The sequence below is a fragment of the Coloeus monedula genome, assembly GCF_965178545.1.
Source record: "Coloeus monedula genome assembly, chromosome: 2".
Lineage (NCBI taxonomy): Eukaryota > Metazoa > Chordata > Aves > Passeriformes > Corvidae > Coloeus > Coloeus monedula.
This window is the reverse complement of record NC_138782.1, coordinates 62,900,341-62,914,812: the sequence shown is the minus strand read 5'-3', so window position 1 is coordinate 62,914,812 and position 14,472 is coordinate 62,900,341. Positions and strand designations below refer to the sequence as shown.

Below are 14,472 nucleotides of genomic sequence, written 5' to 3'. Positions count from 1 at the left end.
CTTACACTGCTGTTATCGCAGCAGCCTAAGCAACATTCAACTGTCCAATTTTTCTCAGCAACTGCTCATCTGGGTTCTCAGAATTGCTACCACCACCAACTGCAGTGCCCAGTGGATAATGGGAGCTGTAAATAAGGTGCAGATGCTCAGCTCCTCAAACAAGAAAGCCATCCATCACCACACAAAAAACTGAATAGGATCACCCCAGAAGTGGTTATCTTACTTCTTGGCCCAGGAGTCCCCCTCTTGCAGGCCATCTGGTAGTAGTATTCAGTAATAAAAAACTATTCAATAGTTTTAAATGAATAGTCAGTTTTACCCCATCTGCAAGCATATGATCAGTGGGTGAAACCCAGCTCCTGAATAGATTTTGGAACACTGGTAAACTCGAGGTACAGTGCACTGCCCCACATCACAGGAGCAATGTTTCTTGCTCCAGGATGGAGTCCCAGCAGGGACTGCTTCCATCAGCCTCACAAGAGCCAGTTTCTAGTGTAGGTCTGCAACACATTGTTAAACAGCTCCAGTCTTTGTTACCTAAGGACGTAATTCAAGTGTAGTTATGCGTTGTCTACACCAGAGAGCAGTACCTTTAGTGGCAGAGAAACTCATTTTGGGGAAGTGGGAGTATTTGCACCACGAAAGAAAAGCCACTCTGATACGCAACCACTCTTCACAGCCCCAGTTGGAAGACCAAGTTGTATCCATGTACTTTGCCAAATTGTATCCATGGTAAGAAGTCTACAGATGGAATAACCATCACACACCTAAGCAAAATTATCTAAGCTGATTGGCAGCTTGGATTTATTTTTAATTATTATTTTTTTAAATCTTGCTAAAAACCTTAGTTTTAAAATACGACAGAGTTTATGGAAGTATTTTTCAGGATTTTACTGCAAACCAATGGGTCTGGTCACAAAAAAATAAGATACATATAACCAGGTTAATTATATTACATTACAATGACAGTATACATTACAAGTAAGTCTGTAAGTTTAAATATACATCTAGAGTTACAACTGAATGTACAGATCTTTTTTACAATACATACAATCAGGAATGAAAATCCCTCAAACCCCAAGACCATAAATAATGCCCATTTTACAGATGATATCTTTTAAACTAAAAGAGAGGAAAAAAAAAAAAAAAAAAAAAGAAACCAACAGCTTTGACCGACTGCAGCTGGGGCATTTTGGTCCATAAAAACCCTTTCTAAAAATAGAAATCTTTTTTTCATAGCAGCAATGCTTTCTTCAAGCATTTGGATACAAGTAATTGTGAGCTCATTTCAATAATTTTAGTTGACAGTATAGATTTACAAAAGAAATTTCAAAATTACACTTAATTTATCTTCCAAATATGGAAGAAACAAACAATGCCCCACATTGTGGTATCCTGCAAGTGTCACACTGATGCTTTAAACTAAGTCCATCTGTAGTACGCAGACCACACGCATACCATTTGTTCACATAGTAAACCCACATAAATGAACTGAGAAACACACTCTGCAACAGGGAAAGCTTTGGAGCTCACAAGATCTCATCAGAAAAAAAGGCACATTTCATAAAATCCTTATCACGTTCAGATAGATCTTCAGGCAAGGCTTTTCGAGCACGATTACAAAACAGCTTGTTCTTACTCCTACGATCTGCCGTAGCAGTCTATGGCAGCAGTCACTCTGTTTTTTCTTTCCCAAGGAGACAGCACCACTTTGGGGGAAGAACAAATGGAAATGAAAAGCCTGTAAAGCTCATTTAGAGAGTGATGTGCTCTTCAAAAAAGCTTCCAGCAAACAGTGTTGTTGAAATTAAGGCTGCAAAGCTGCCATGGTGGAAATGTGCAAATTCTCTTTCAAGGTGACTGGTCAACTGGCAGTTCCACCAGAAGGCCAAACAAAAAATAAAAATAATGGTAGTTATTATTATTAAAAAAAGAACTAAAGAGAAACGTTCACAAGAAAGAGTCCACAGGTGGGGCATAAGAGAAGCCCAAAAAAGCCTCAGCGGCTTCTTTGACGCTGGCGGTGATGAGGATGCTGTCTGGGGACTGGCCAATGGAGTTGGGGACTGGCTCATCTGTAAACTCCGGATCAAAGTGTCGCAGGTCACTGGGGCCGCTCTGTGGAAAGGGCAGAAGAGGAATTTAGACCCAAATATTTTGTGAGTGGGCAGTTCAATTCAATATGGAGACAAGCACCCTTGTGTGGACACTCACAGTGTTATCACCTCAGGCCCACTGTTTAGCAGCTTTTGACAGTTTTAGTTTGACCTTTATTTTGTATCCTGTTGCACACTGTCTCACTAAAAAAAAGATGATTCAATTTACTATGGCTACACTCACACTAAGCTCATGCAGCAGAAGCGAAATGCAAACATGCCACTCTGCCTCACAGCAGTTTGCAGGGGAGGACTTTGATCTCCTAGTTATTAAATGTAGTTTATAAAATGCTCAGGAAACAATGGGGAACAACCTCCACAAACTGATCCCTCACTTTCCATGTTAGTATCTGACAAGCCAAATGTAACTCTGCCTTAGGGAAGCTCATTGCTCTCTGTACCTTAACTTCCCCTTGGTAAAATGGGGAGGCTGGGGATTATTTTAAAATTGCCATGCAAATGAAGCATGTGAGACAACAAAAAAACCAGCTAAATTTAAATGGATTATCAGCAAAAAGTCAATTACCACTTATTTTTAACTTTGTTTGGACAGACACAGGGGAAGGAAAGTTGCACTCCCCAAACACAGCCATCTGGCCACTTGCCCCTGGCTCCTGGGCAGCCCACAAAGACAAGGGGTAAAAAGACACTCTCCATGCACTCTATAATTAGAAGTGATACATACCACATTTGGGTTAAAAGGGGGTGTAATCTTCTTATTAATGAGATCATCCCAGTTAATTGGGGAGAAGAAGATGTGATTCTTAATCTCCATCTGTTAAGAGAGAGAAAAATAGATTAATTCAGACCCAAGCTAATGTAAACAGAATGGCCCAGTCATCATCCTGCACTCCATGTGGGCACTGGCAAGTTTGCACTTACAAAGTCCTCCTTGGCACCAAGTCTCTTTGTCCTGTCCTTCTGCAAGAGGCCTTCCAGGAGATGTCTAGCCGAGTTGGTAATATTTGGCTTCAGCTGCAAGGGTTTGTTCAAGATATTGTCGTACATTTCTGCGGTGTTCCTGCTGTAGAAGGGTGGCTGTGGGAAGCAGAAAAGAAGTTAATGAGGCTGACAGGCAGGCATGGGGTTTCTTGTGGGGAAAGGTCGAGTTAGCTAGTTTGATCTGTCATGAAGGATTCGTTGCTTACCAAGCCATAAAGCATCTCATACAGGACTGCTCCAAGGCACCACCAGTCCACAGTCCGGTCATAGGGCTGCTTATGGAGAACTTCAGGAGCAAGATACTGTGTAAGAGAAGGGAGAGATCCATGTGAGCTACAAGGATCTTTACATCAGGAAAGCCTCCCCATTCTTAAATGAAAGCAGCTTACTGAATCCCAGCAATAGCTAAGCTAAAGGAAAGCTACAAGACTTTTACAAACAGGCAGATGGTTTGAGAGCTGCTCTCTCCTGCTCAGCAAGCTCCACGTGTCCTACATGCCCTCACTGGCAGCCCTGTATTAGAAAGCCCTACTCATCTAACCAGATGTACATACACGTGGGACAAGTCAGTTTTCACTGATGAGAACAGCTCTTGCTGTTGCTCTGAGAGTGGGGGCTGAGGGCTGGCCGTACCTCTGGTGTGCCGCAGAAGGTGGAGGTCGTGCCATTGTGCTCTATGTTTTCTTTGCAGAGTCCAAAGTCAGTCAAGACAATGTGCCCCTGTGAATCAAGCAGGATGTTCTCTGGCTTCAAGTCCCTGTAGGAGGAAAATAAAGAAGAGAAATGTTAGTTAGAGGAGGTGCAGTGAAAATATTTTGGGTGCAGATGTTTACAGAGGTTTACTAAGCTACCACAAAATATTAAAAGTAATCCCAAGCACCTACTGAGCTGAACTTTTCAATGCTTATTCAACAAAGCACGTATTTCTTCTGTACAACAAACTGAACAAGGCTGCTCACCGATAAACGATGTTCAGGGAGTGCAGATAGCCCAGTGCACTGGCAATTTCAGCAGCATAAAATCGGGCTCTTGGCTCCAGGAAGCAACGCTCCCTCTGGAGATGGTAGAACAACTACAGGAGACAGAGAGAACAAAGTTGTGTAAACGGCGCCAAAGCCTGTTAACAATGCACTTAATTAGACTCAACATATATAGCAAGGGAGAACAATAGCAGGAAATGGCCTAACGATCCTTCGGTAGTTCAAAACTTGGCAGGCAGAAGCATTCAATCTAGTAACTTCTCCCCCATGACTTTTCCCCTTGCAACTCTTTTTGTATTTAAAAGGAAGGGTGAAAATGTCTACCCTACCACCAGGCACATGATAGGAAATAATATTAAATTTTCTTACTGCTTACCTCTCCACCATTGATGTAGTCCAGGACAAAATACAATTTATCTGCAGTTTGGAAGGAAAAGTGAAGCCCGACCAGGAAGGGGTGTTTCACATTTTTCAGCAAGACATTGCGTTCTGACATAATGTGCTTCTCCTGAAATGCCAGAAATCATTAATGTTTAGTACACTTGCTTAGTAGTTGCAGTAAAAATGTATTTGATGGACATTGGAATGGCATCGTGAAAGGTAGCTTACCTCTTTCTTCTTCAGGATTGCTTTTTTCTGCAGGACTTTAACAGCATAGAACTGCTCTTCTGCCTTATGCCGTGCAAGGAGGACCTGAAAGTGCATAAAATTCCAGAACTGAGCAATACTGAAATACAGAACAACTCGTAAACACAACCAGCAACAAGCCTTTACGTTAACTGCTGAGCACTGCTACATCCCTCTGGTTCAGTGTGCAAGCCCTTTGCTGGAAATGCCTAATACTGTTACCACGCTGGCAGATTAATCTAGCCCAAAGATACAATGTCTAGTTTCTTTCCCTTCCAAAAGCAAAGTAAATCTATTCTTCACAGCTCTAGTGAACCGAATTCCCTGGCTCTTTTATGACTCATTCGAATGCAGCATCCCTGCTCCCACTCCCTCTCCCTGCACTGGGCAGCAGGACGTGCTCAGGTTTAAGTGACCACCATTAACCAAAGGCAGTACAAACCCCACTCTCCAGTATTTCACAGAAGAGCTCAAGAGTAAATAAATTAAAAAAAAAAAGTTAAGTTTACCTTCCCAAAACTGCCTTTTCCAATCACTTTTAAGAAATGGAAGTCTGATGGTTTGGCATGTGGGTTGGATGATGGGCCAAGATTGATCTGCTGTGAAGGACTGGGCTAGAAAAATGAACAGAAACCACATTCACTAAAACAGTTCAGCAGTGAGAGTCTCAACAATTTCTCTTTTTAAAAAATGTAATTAAAGTGACCTTGAAAATAAAGATTAACACTCTTCTTGCCACTAAAACTTGATTTTTAACAGATATCTTAATTTAATAGGCACTGCCTAAGAGGAGTCTAACAACCATAGCTTACTTAGAAGTTCTTGTTGAAGTCTTAGACTAATTCCAGAATGAAATAACAACTAATAACACTTTTTAAGAATTTCTTCTTCATGTTTGAAACAAAAAAGTTTCAGTCCAACCCGATTACTCTTTCTTGTTTACATTAGAGTGCTATGAGCTGAACTAGCACAGTATTCATGATGCTAATTTTGCTACACTTCTATTAGTGGCAGAACTGATGTTCTAAAAACGTCACACTTGAGTAAAATCTACTTACCGGAGGAGAAGGATTAGCATTCATAAGTTCAGGCTCTTGAGGCTGAGAGATTTTCAAGATAGACTGAACTTCAGGGCTGCAAGGATAAGAGCACGCATTATTAGGAGAGTCACCAGGAGCAGCAGGCAGATCTTTCCACCAGAGGGCAAGCGTGTATCGCGGAAGAGAAGTTCTGGTTGAGCCTGCTACAGAAGGCAACCAAAACAATCCATTCGATTTAAGGAGTAAAATTTTTCTAGAGACAGTAAGTTTCATCATACAAAGAAAATTATTTATTCGCTAAGGGGTAGGGACAAAATAGGGACGGGTCCCTCGAAATTTTCTCCGACTTATTTGTCCCAAACCGAGCTCACAGAGATCGTTGAGAAGTGAGTAACACCTCAACAAGACAAATTAACTCTTCCGTAACAGTCATGCCGGAGGCATTACAGTGAATAAGCATTATTTTTAAACTAGATCTCGCAATATGTAGTGGTATTTGTGACTGAAATCCCCCCAAAAATTCTGATACTTACTGCTTGCATGCATAGGAGTTGGTGGCTATCTTCTGAATGAAGTCGTTTAGTCCCATTCTTCTCTGCTTCATAAAAGCTATAATGTAAAAAGAAAAGAGAAACAAAATCGTTAAGCCAGAAAAAATCAGAGAGAAAAACCACAGCCCCTTGAATATCTCCAAAGAAGCCCCCACGCCGCTCACCGATGAGGATGGCCACCATCCCCCTCATCTTCGAGTAGGTCAAGGTAGAACCAGACGCCTCAGCTGCTTTCACGGTCATTTTGAAGCGAGAGGGGGATAAACAGTAAGCGCACCACCAGCTCCCAGCACCGCACTGACTTGGCGGAGCACCCGACGGCGTTTAAGTGGCGGCGGTGATGGGCGGGACCGGGGCGGGGCGGCGACGATCGCCCCCCCTCGACGTCCTTTGGGGGGCGGCCACTGGTCGCCTCGGAGGACGTCGAGGGTGGGAGGGGAAGGCAATCGTCGCTGCCTTTACCACCGCCCTACCTTGGGCGCAGCCCTGAGGGGAGCCCCCCCCCCCCCCCAGTACCCCCCATAGCACCTTGCCTCAGGATGCCGAGCATCCACAGGCAAACGCATCAAATCCCTTTTTTTTCCTCCTTGACAGCAAACTCCCGAACCCCGGCTCTCTCTCCCTCTCTCTCCCTCTTTCCTTTTATTTTTTAATCCGGCCCTACTTATTTTACGGTTATATAAAGTTGAAATCTGGCTCTATCTTTAGGACGACCACCTCTTCCGAAATTGTGGGTGTCCCCCCCACCGCCCCGCAGCCGCGTCCGCTCGCGGTCCCGCCGCACCGGCTGAGCGGCGATAAGGGACGCTGACGTTTCCCTGAAGGAGCCGCAGTGACTCAGAAGAACAAAATTTCCTGCCCGGTTTTCAATAAAACAAACAAATGTCCCTTCTGTGCACTGCCCTGATCCTGGCTGGGACATAACTAAAAGGAAAATAAAATTAAAAAAACAAAATGCCAAAAAGGCAAACAAAGGGGTGAAAATAATCTGTTCCCTGAACTTGAAGGAGAGAGCAGAAATCTGCTTCTAGAAAAGGTAGGGAGATGACCGAGGGCTGGACAAGTGCAGTAACGGAGGGGGGGGAAGAAAAAGGGAAACAACTCTGCTCTGCAGATTTTTACTGTACACGGTCATTTGGGAACACCGTATACCTGCGATTTAATGGCTCAGTCGCTTCCTTGCGGGCGCGCCGGGGGCACATCAGGAGCGCTGGTGCATGCACAAAGCCCAGGGTGAAACGATGAAGCCGGGGCCCTCCTGCCGGGGAGCGCGGGAAGGCACGGCGGGCTCCCGTCAGGCTCCCCCTCCGGGACGCATCCCCGCTCCCAGCCCTGGCACGGGTCAGGCGCGTCCGGCGGGTGCCGAGCTCCTGCGCCCTACCGGCGGCTGGAACTTTCCACCCGACGGGGTGTTATTCATGCGCGTGTTTCGCCTCGCTGTCTGAACGAAGGGCGCTGGGCTGCGGCCAGCGGCTCCAGCTGCAACCTGCCCCCATCCTCCCCCCGCCCGGAGACCGTCTTTTTACTCTTTATTTTCTTTCTCCGTACCCGCTGCTGCTGCCTCCCCCCACAACCACTGCCGGCCGCTGGGCGGCATCCTTTGGCAGCTGCCTGTACCTCCGCCTCGGGGGGGGATGGCAACCACCGCAGCACAGCAGCCGTCACAGGCAGCAGCTCGCCCTGAGCAGCAAGACGGATGACCCGGAGAAGAGAGAGACCCCTGTGAGTTTGGCACAAGTCTTTTTTAAAGTGCTGCAAAGGCCTTATAGGGAAAGAGCAAAGAGGGATGATTGCCGGCTCCGCTCCGAGCCTCCGGTGTCCTTCCCGGAGCAAGGGGCCCTTCCCGCCGTGCCGGTGCGGGAAGTGGAAGGGAGCCGGCGCCAGGGAAGGAAGCGGCGACGGGAGAAGCAAGGAAATGGGGACCGCAGCTGGCAGGGATCTAGGTTCTCCCACTTGTTGCTTTCCTGACTCTGTTGCACACAGAAATTGCCACTCTCATTAATGAAAATGAAGAGCAAAAAAAAAAAAAAAAATTCCCCCAATAAAATGTGGGATTCAAAACTATCCTTAAAAAAACAGGCTTGATAGATTGGAAGAGACACAGTTTTTTCTGCCCCTTTGTACTGTTTTCAGAGTGCTGCAGTTAAAAACCACTCGAGGTCCACTGGAGGGTCACCGGAATCCCCGTCCCCTGCCCCCTGGCATTTCCAGGCTACACGACGACGGCCCCCCGGCACGCTCCTGCCAGCGTGCAGAGGCACGGAGGCGAGTGGCTCCCAGCCCCCGGGCAGTCTCCAGCACAACCCACCCGCTGTTCTGCCCAGCTTGCCAGAGGCTGACACCCACTGCCCTCCTCCCCGCTCAGCCGCGGCCCCCCACCCGGCCCGCAAGCGCCCCCGCTCCAGACGGCTGCAGCAGCGCCCTCGCCCCCGCTCCGCGTCGGTCTTCTTGCAAGGGCTCTGCTGCTCTCGCCAAGTCACCTGGCCGCTGTTCGTGCCAAGAGCTGCCTCAGCTGTACCCCACACGCACCCGCCTGTATTCCCCGGTGCATCGCTGAGCGGGGACCCCGCTGCTGGAAAGGTTCTTTTCCCCGCGGAGAACAGTTCTCCTGCCAGGGCGGAACGGTGAACCCACCTTTCAGCGACGACTTCTCCTCTTTGCCCCTCATCTTGCTGCCTGCCGGGACCCCGGGCGCGGCGCGGCGGTGCGGAGGCTGTGGCTGGGCTCCCGCTCCCGGCCGCTGCTGCAATCCCGAATAACTCCCCTTCCTGGCCGGGCGGCCCGCAGGCAGGAGGGAGGCGGCGAGGGCGGCGAGGCCGGCCGGCGCTCCCGCTGACCCCTTTATGGACGCAATATCGAGGGCGGCTGACATGCGGGAGCGTTATAAAGTTCAGCACGGGCCGCCCCGCACACTCTGCCCCGTTGCAACATCACCCTCAAAATTACTGTAATCAGCGCGCACACAAACACGCACGGGCGGAGCGGGGAGGGGGGGCCGCTCCGGCCCTCCCTGACCTGCCGGCCGCGGCCAGCCCTGCCCCACGGAAGCTTGCGCTGCCCACGCTCCCCCGGGCAGGGCGCGGTGAGAGCGGCCGCGCACCCACGGCGCGGGTCCTGCGCCCCCTTCCCTCCGGGACGGGCGGAGGCGGGGTGGGGGCTGCTGCTGCTGCTGCCCGCGGGGGGCGCGGGGCTGCTGCCCCCGACCGGGCTTCCCCGCCGGCCGGATAGCGCCGGGGCGGCACCGGCGCCCCGCTCCGACCTGGCACCCTGCGCCTTCCGCCGGCAGCTCCCCGGCGGCGCCCCCCGCCCGCGCGGCACCGCTCCCCCGCCGCCCGCCGCCGCCCGGCCCGGCCCGGCGCCGCGCACCCCGGCCGCGCCCCGCCGCGGGAAGCCGCTCGCCGCCCGTGCGGCACCCACCTGCCGGCTTCCGCAGCCGGCAGGGCCCTCGCCCCCTCCTCGTGCTCGAGGTGCCTCGCAGCATTGACGTTCTTAACGTGGAAGGGAGGAATGACGCCCAAGGGACGAATTATTATTATTATATTAGTTAAAATTCACGCAGCTTTTGAAGATGAGGAATTGGGTTCTCCGAAGCCCAGTGTGTCCTAAGGTTGCATTTTAAAACTTTTCCCTACAGTGGCGGCAGCAAACCTCAACAGCTGAAAGGCATGAGGGATCACAAGAAAGGAATAAGTAACCAAAGATGCCATTTCTCGGATGCCAAACCTTATGGGAAAGCATCAGACCTTGTGAATATCTCAATAAATTGCATTAAGAATTTGTATAGACAATGGTACAGCTGAAAAATAAATACAGGAAAAGAATCAAAGAATTACAGTGATGTTCCACACTCATGTTGCTCTTCTACCTCAGTGTAAAAAAATTGACAAACTGTCCTGAAATTCTAAATTAAGAGTTTTTCAAAGCAAAATGAATAATAATAAAAAAGAAGGTGGATGTTGAAAATAAAAAGGGAGACTCCACAGATGGAATATTAAAAGTTTGTAGAACTCTGCCCCAGAATATGCGCACTCCAAAAGAACGGATGAGTTCAAGAATGGATGGACAAATTAATAGGAAAAAACACCCAAGATTTGACTACACAGGCAGCATGTCTGACCTTCAATGTTCCTGTACCACAAATTCCTGTAAACCAGGGATAGGTTGGAGCGTATCTCTGAATAGTTGCCTGTTCTTTCCTTCTCATGTATTAATGCAGTGTTAGATAGTGATAACTAACCAGCTAACCCAGTAACCCAGGCTGACCTGCCCCTACTGACCTTCTGACAGTCTTATATTGAATTTCTGAGTGGCATGATACTGCTTTATTAGTACCAGAGTTTAACCAACTCAGAAAGCTCCAGGAACTGCTGCTCACTGGCAAGAAGGAAGATAACTGATTTGATTTGTAACCTAATGTGAAGCATTTGACTCTGCCACTTAACTGTATTCCACGTAAAAGTAGCACTAGGTAAACTGATGCTCATCAAACTCTTCACCAGGACAGCACCCAAAACAGAGCCCTGCATCCAGGCTGTGAGAGATGCAGAAAGACACAGACTCTGCTGGAACCATGGGTGGCTTAGGCAGAGGGCAGAGCAGACAACGTGCTGGCTCACTGGTATGGGTCACGCCAGGGTCCTGCTGATACAGAGATTGGGACGTACCTGAAGTAAAGCCAGGAGGGATGTGAATCGATTTATCTTAAAGAACGAACAGCAGCTCATCACTAGTGTGGTCCTGTATTGCTCAATGTAGTTCAAAGCTCATTCAGCAGTAGCCGAGCTGTGTAAATTCGTCTCCCTAGAAAAGCCTCGCTGCTTGGAGGGCTTCTTCATCTGTGGTGGGCAGGCAGGTGGTAGTCCTGCCTGATACTACTTACAGGACACACAGAAGCTTCTCCCTCTTGCCCTTCAGGAAGGTCAGAGGCTTCAGCAGCCCACATGGTAACTGGAATCTGTGAGCTGTCTTCTGATTCTGTCCTGGTCCTCATTGTCTAATGTGGAATTCAGTGCCTCAATCCTTCAGGAATTCAATTCTCTGATAGCTTCTGAACTTCAGTTTGGCAATTAATTCAATGCTGAATAAATGAATTCCTGCTTACTTATCTTGCTGAATCAAGACCTTAGGATGCAGCAGGTTCCTAAAATTACTTGGCTGACTCTGGAAGGAAACTTCTTCAAATTCTGCAAATATTTTCAGCAGTATTTGGCTTTGGGTTAAATAAATGAAGATGAAATTCTGGCTTTGGACTGCAGGGATGACACAGCCCCCAGCTACAGAAGACAATGGCACTCATTAACAGCATCTGTCTTCTGAAGCAAAATCTCGGAAGCTTTTATTTTCCTCCTGTAAATCCTGAACAAACAAGACTCTGACCTTAGTAATTTTCATGTGCAACAGCCAAAACTTTCAGTCAAGACCTTCATGCTGTCCCCACAAATGATGTCTACAAGTAGCAGCAAACAGATAAGGAACTGAGTAACAGCTTTAATAACATCCCCAACAGAGATTTTAAATCGGGAGCTTTCGAATGCTGTCAACAAGTCTTGTGGACATTGTGTTGACAGGAAGTTTATTGGCTGAAGCTCCTATTGATCTGGAAACATCTAATTGATTTCAGTGTCATATTTTGTCAAATACAAATTTGGGACATCTTTTATTTCCCTTTTCTGATGCTTACAGAGCAGGTTTACTGCATAGTCAATAAGAGGCTTTAGTGCCAAGGGATTACTCTCACAGCATCATAGAGTGATGCAGGGCTCTGCTGAGAAAATGTAATTCCCATCCTTGTAGAAAGAGTGGAAAATTACAGCATTCTTTAGGTGAACTGACCTCTAGTTAAAATAGCTGATAAACAGTGCCCTGACCTCTGATTTTATTTCCAGCACATGGTTTTGAGTCTAACACAGTTGTTGTTGCTGTGACTTTATGAGTAAATGTTGCAGGTATTTCAGCCTGTAGCAGCCAGAGAGGGATGGCTGCAGAAAAACCATATTTGTGTGCCTTCCTCTGGGTGTGCCTTCCTGGGAGTGTGCTGCCCCAAGTTTAGTAAAAGTCCTTGCAATATTGTGTAGTCTGTCTAGCTTATTCTCATAAAACCTCATTGGATGACAGATACCTAAATTCATTATTGATGTTATGAACTGTGACTGGACAGAACAAGGTCTTATCAGAATTGAATAATGCTAATATGGAAAAGGAAGTGAAAACATATGATGGAAAAGTTATTAAAAAAACCGAGTCATGAGAAAAATGAAGATTCTTAGTGATGTTATGAGTTCAGTCTGCTGGTTTCCTTTGGTCACGAGGCAGCCGTATGTGAGGAGCTCCAGAATTAATAGTATAAGTATGTACTGTCAGCTGACTCTTGCACTCAGGTTTTTTCTTCCAGAACTTCAGTTTTGAAAGGATAGTAGCAGAGAGGCATTTAGGCATTTTCTATCAAGGACATAATTTGAACAAGTTTTCCTTGCACATCTTGCATGAAATACATGGCCTGAAATACAAATGTCAACTGAACTAACCTAGCTATGGGGTCACCTCTTTTTCCCTTATCTCTTCATCTGGTGTTCCACTAGGTGTTGGCTAGTGATCATCATGATTGTCATCATCATCAGTTCATTATCTTAAAAGAAAGGGTGTGAATCCTCCAGCAACCTTGCAGATAAGGGGCCAGATGATGTAAATAGTGAGAGAATTTGTCAAAGAGAAGAATTTTTGCTAGAGAGAAGTTCATCTGGGTCCAAACTCAAAACAACAATTCAGATTCTTGGCAATGTGAAAACAGAGGCCTGATAAAGGAAGATGCACACTGCCAGGTGTCAATGCTCTTCCTCTTGGTGATACCACCATGTCTCTTGCCATTATATTGACTGCTCCAATATTCCTTGTTATTTGTAGGAGGTTTTCTTTCAAAAAGTGTTAAAAGGTGTCCCAGGCAGAAGGATGCAAAACATGCATGCAGAACAGGGCTTTATCTATAGTGATTTGTGTTCAATGATTTATAATTTTAGGAGATGTTGGGTCCCTTGCATGACCCAGATAAATGTGGGGTTATTACAGTATCTCTGAGCATAGATTAATTAGTCTAAGATAGAGAGCAAGGGAAGAAGTGTTAATTTTGCCCTAGGTAACTGGTCCAGAATAGAGTAAAAATATTTTTATATTCAGTCATAATATATTTACTCTCCTTAAGTTTTGTTACTTGAGTTAGGCATATAGTCACCAAAGGTACCCTCCTTGGTCAGAAGAGACAAATAAGCACCCTGAAGGCAACTCAGTGCATCTGTGGCCTGAGTCAGGCAGTGTCTGCTGTTAAGTTGAAGGAGTTTGGTCCTGAAACCCACAGATAACAAGAGGCTGATTTGAATTACAGGTGATTTTTTTCTTTCCTTTTTCTGAAGCTTTACATATAAAAGATGTGGAATCACTTTAGAGGATCATTTAGTCAACATACACTGAGAGAGCTGGTCATTTTATTCCTGATCTATCTATATTTACAAAAAAGAAAAAATCCTGTGGCAAGTTTAAACAACACATATGTTAGCCAGAGATTCCCAACCTTAGTCCAATTTAGTTTTGGACCTGAAAGAATACTTTCAACATGGTTATAACTCTCCATAGTGCTCCTCAAGATCGAATTATACATGTTGGCTTCCAGTTAGCAGCCCTGTGTGGTTGTGTGGTGCAGTGGATATACAAGACATACCAGTTTTCTTAAAATTAATTGACTTTATCTTGCCTTGCACTGAGTCTGATGTCATCTCAGACAGATGTGAAAGTATTAGTTCTGTTTTACAAAGGTGAGAATTGAACCACAGGGTAGACAATGTGTCTCATCTGAGGGAGGTCTGCGGCAGAACCAAAAATTAAATATGGAGCTAACCTTCTCCCATTCTAGTATCTCGATTAAGATTACTGTACAGCAACGTATATTCCATATCTGCCTTTTTGTGTACCCTTATTTGTGTAATAACATGCATTGTAAACAGACAGTTTTGGATGGCAAGAGCCAGAGCAAGCACTGCAGGTATTTGCTGTACCTTGGAGGAATGCTACTGGGATATCTGATATTACTATAGCCCTGGTTCCTTTCCCAGCAGGAGCCACTCATCACAGTGAAAAATGAGGGACTTGGAACACTGACACCTAAAAGGCTGTTATGCCAGGAAGGACC

At 46.4% G+C, this 14,472-nt stretch overlaps 1 protein-coding gene across 3 annotated transcripts; it reads right to left on the bottom strand.

Annotated features, from left to right (window-relative positions):
- Window positions 1-876: 876 nt before the first annotated feature.
- On the bottom strand, window positions 877-9,383 carry SGK1 (serum/glucocorticoid regulated kinase 1). 3 transcript variants are annotated; one of them, XM_082302966.1, is made up of 12 exons: window positions 8,931-9,374; window positions 6,279-6,354; window positions 5,764-5,839; window positions 5,215-5,319; window positions 4,688-4,771; window positions 4,455-4,586; window positions 4,058-4,170; window positions 3,732-3,855; window positions 3,305-3,400; window positions 3,039-3,194; window positions 2,842-2,931; window positions 877-2,118 (listed from the first exon to the last, which is right to left on the bottom strand). In XM_082302966.1, the coding sequence occupies exons 1-12, from the start codon at window positions 9,166-9,168 to the stop codon at window positions 1,951-1,953; spliced, it is 1,458 nt and encodes a 485-aa protein (XP_082159092.1). In that variant the 5' UTR covers window positions 9,169-9,374; the 3' UTR covers window positions 877-1,950. The 3 variants fall into 3 exon arrangements, with proteins under 3 accessions (XP_082159092.1, XP_082159093.1, XP_082159094.1); XM_082302967.1 differs by lacking the exon at window positions 8,931-9,374 and adding an exon at window positions 6,461-6,683; XM_082302968.1 differs by lacking the exon at window positions 877-2,118 and adding an exon at window positions 2,125-2,300 and having other exon boundaries at window positions 8,931-9,383.
- Window positions 9,384-14,472: the final 5,089 nt, after the last annotated feature.

Excerpts from the sequence above, each read along its gene's own strand:
- SGK1 (XM_082302966.1), bottom strand. The coding sequence starts at position 9,168 with ATGTCAGCCGCCCTCGATATTGCGTCCATAAAGGGGTCAGCGGGAGCG. Across the intron at positions 5,840-6,278 it reads AACTCCTATGCATGCAAGCA|CCCTGAAGTTCAGTCTATCT; the intron begins GTAAGTATCAGA and ends TTATCCTTGCAG. Across the intron at positions 2,119-2,841 it reads CCCCTTTTAACCCAAATGTG|AGCGGCCCCAGTGACCTGCG; the intron begins GTATGTATCACT and ends CCCTTTCCACAG.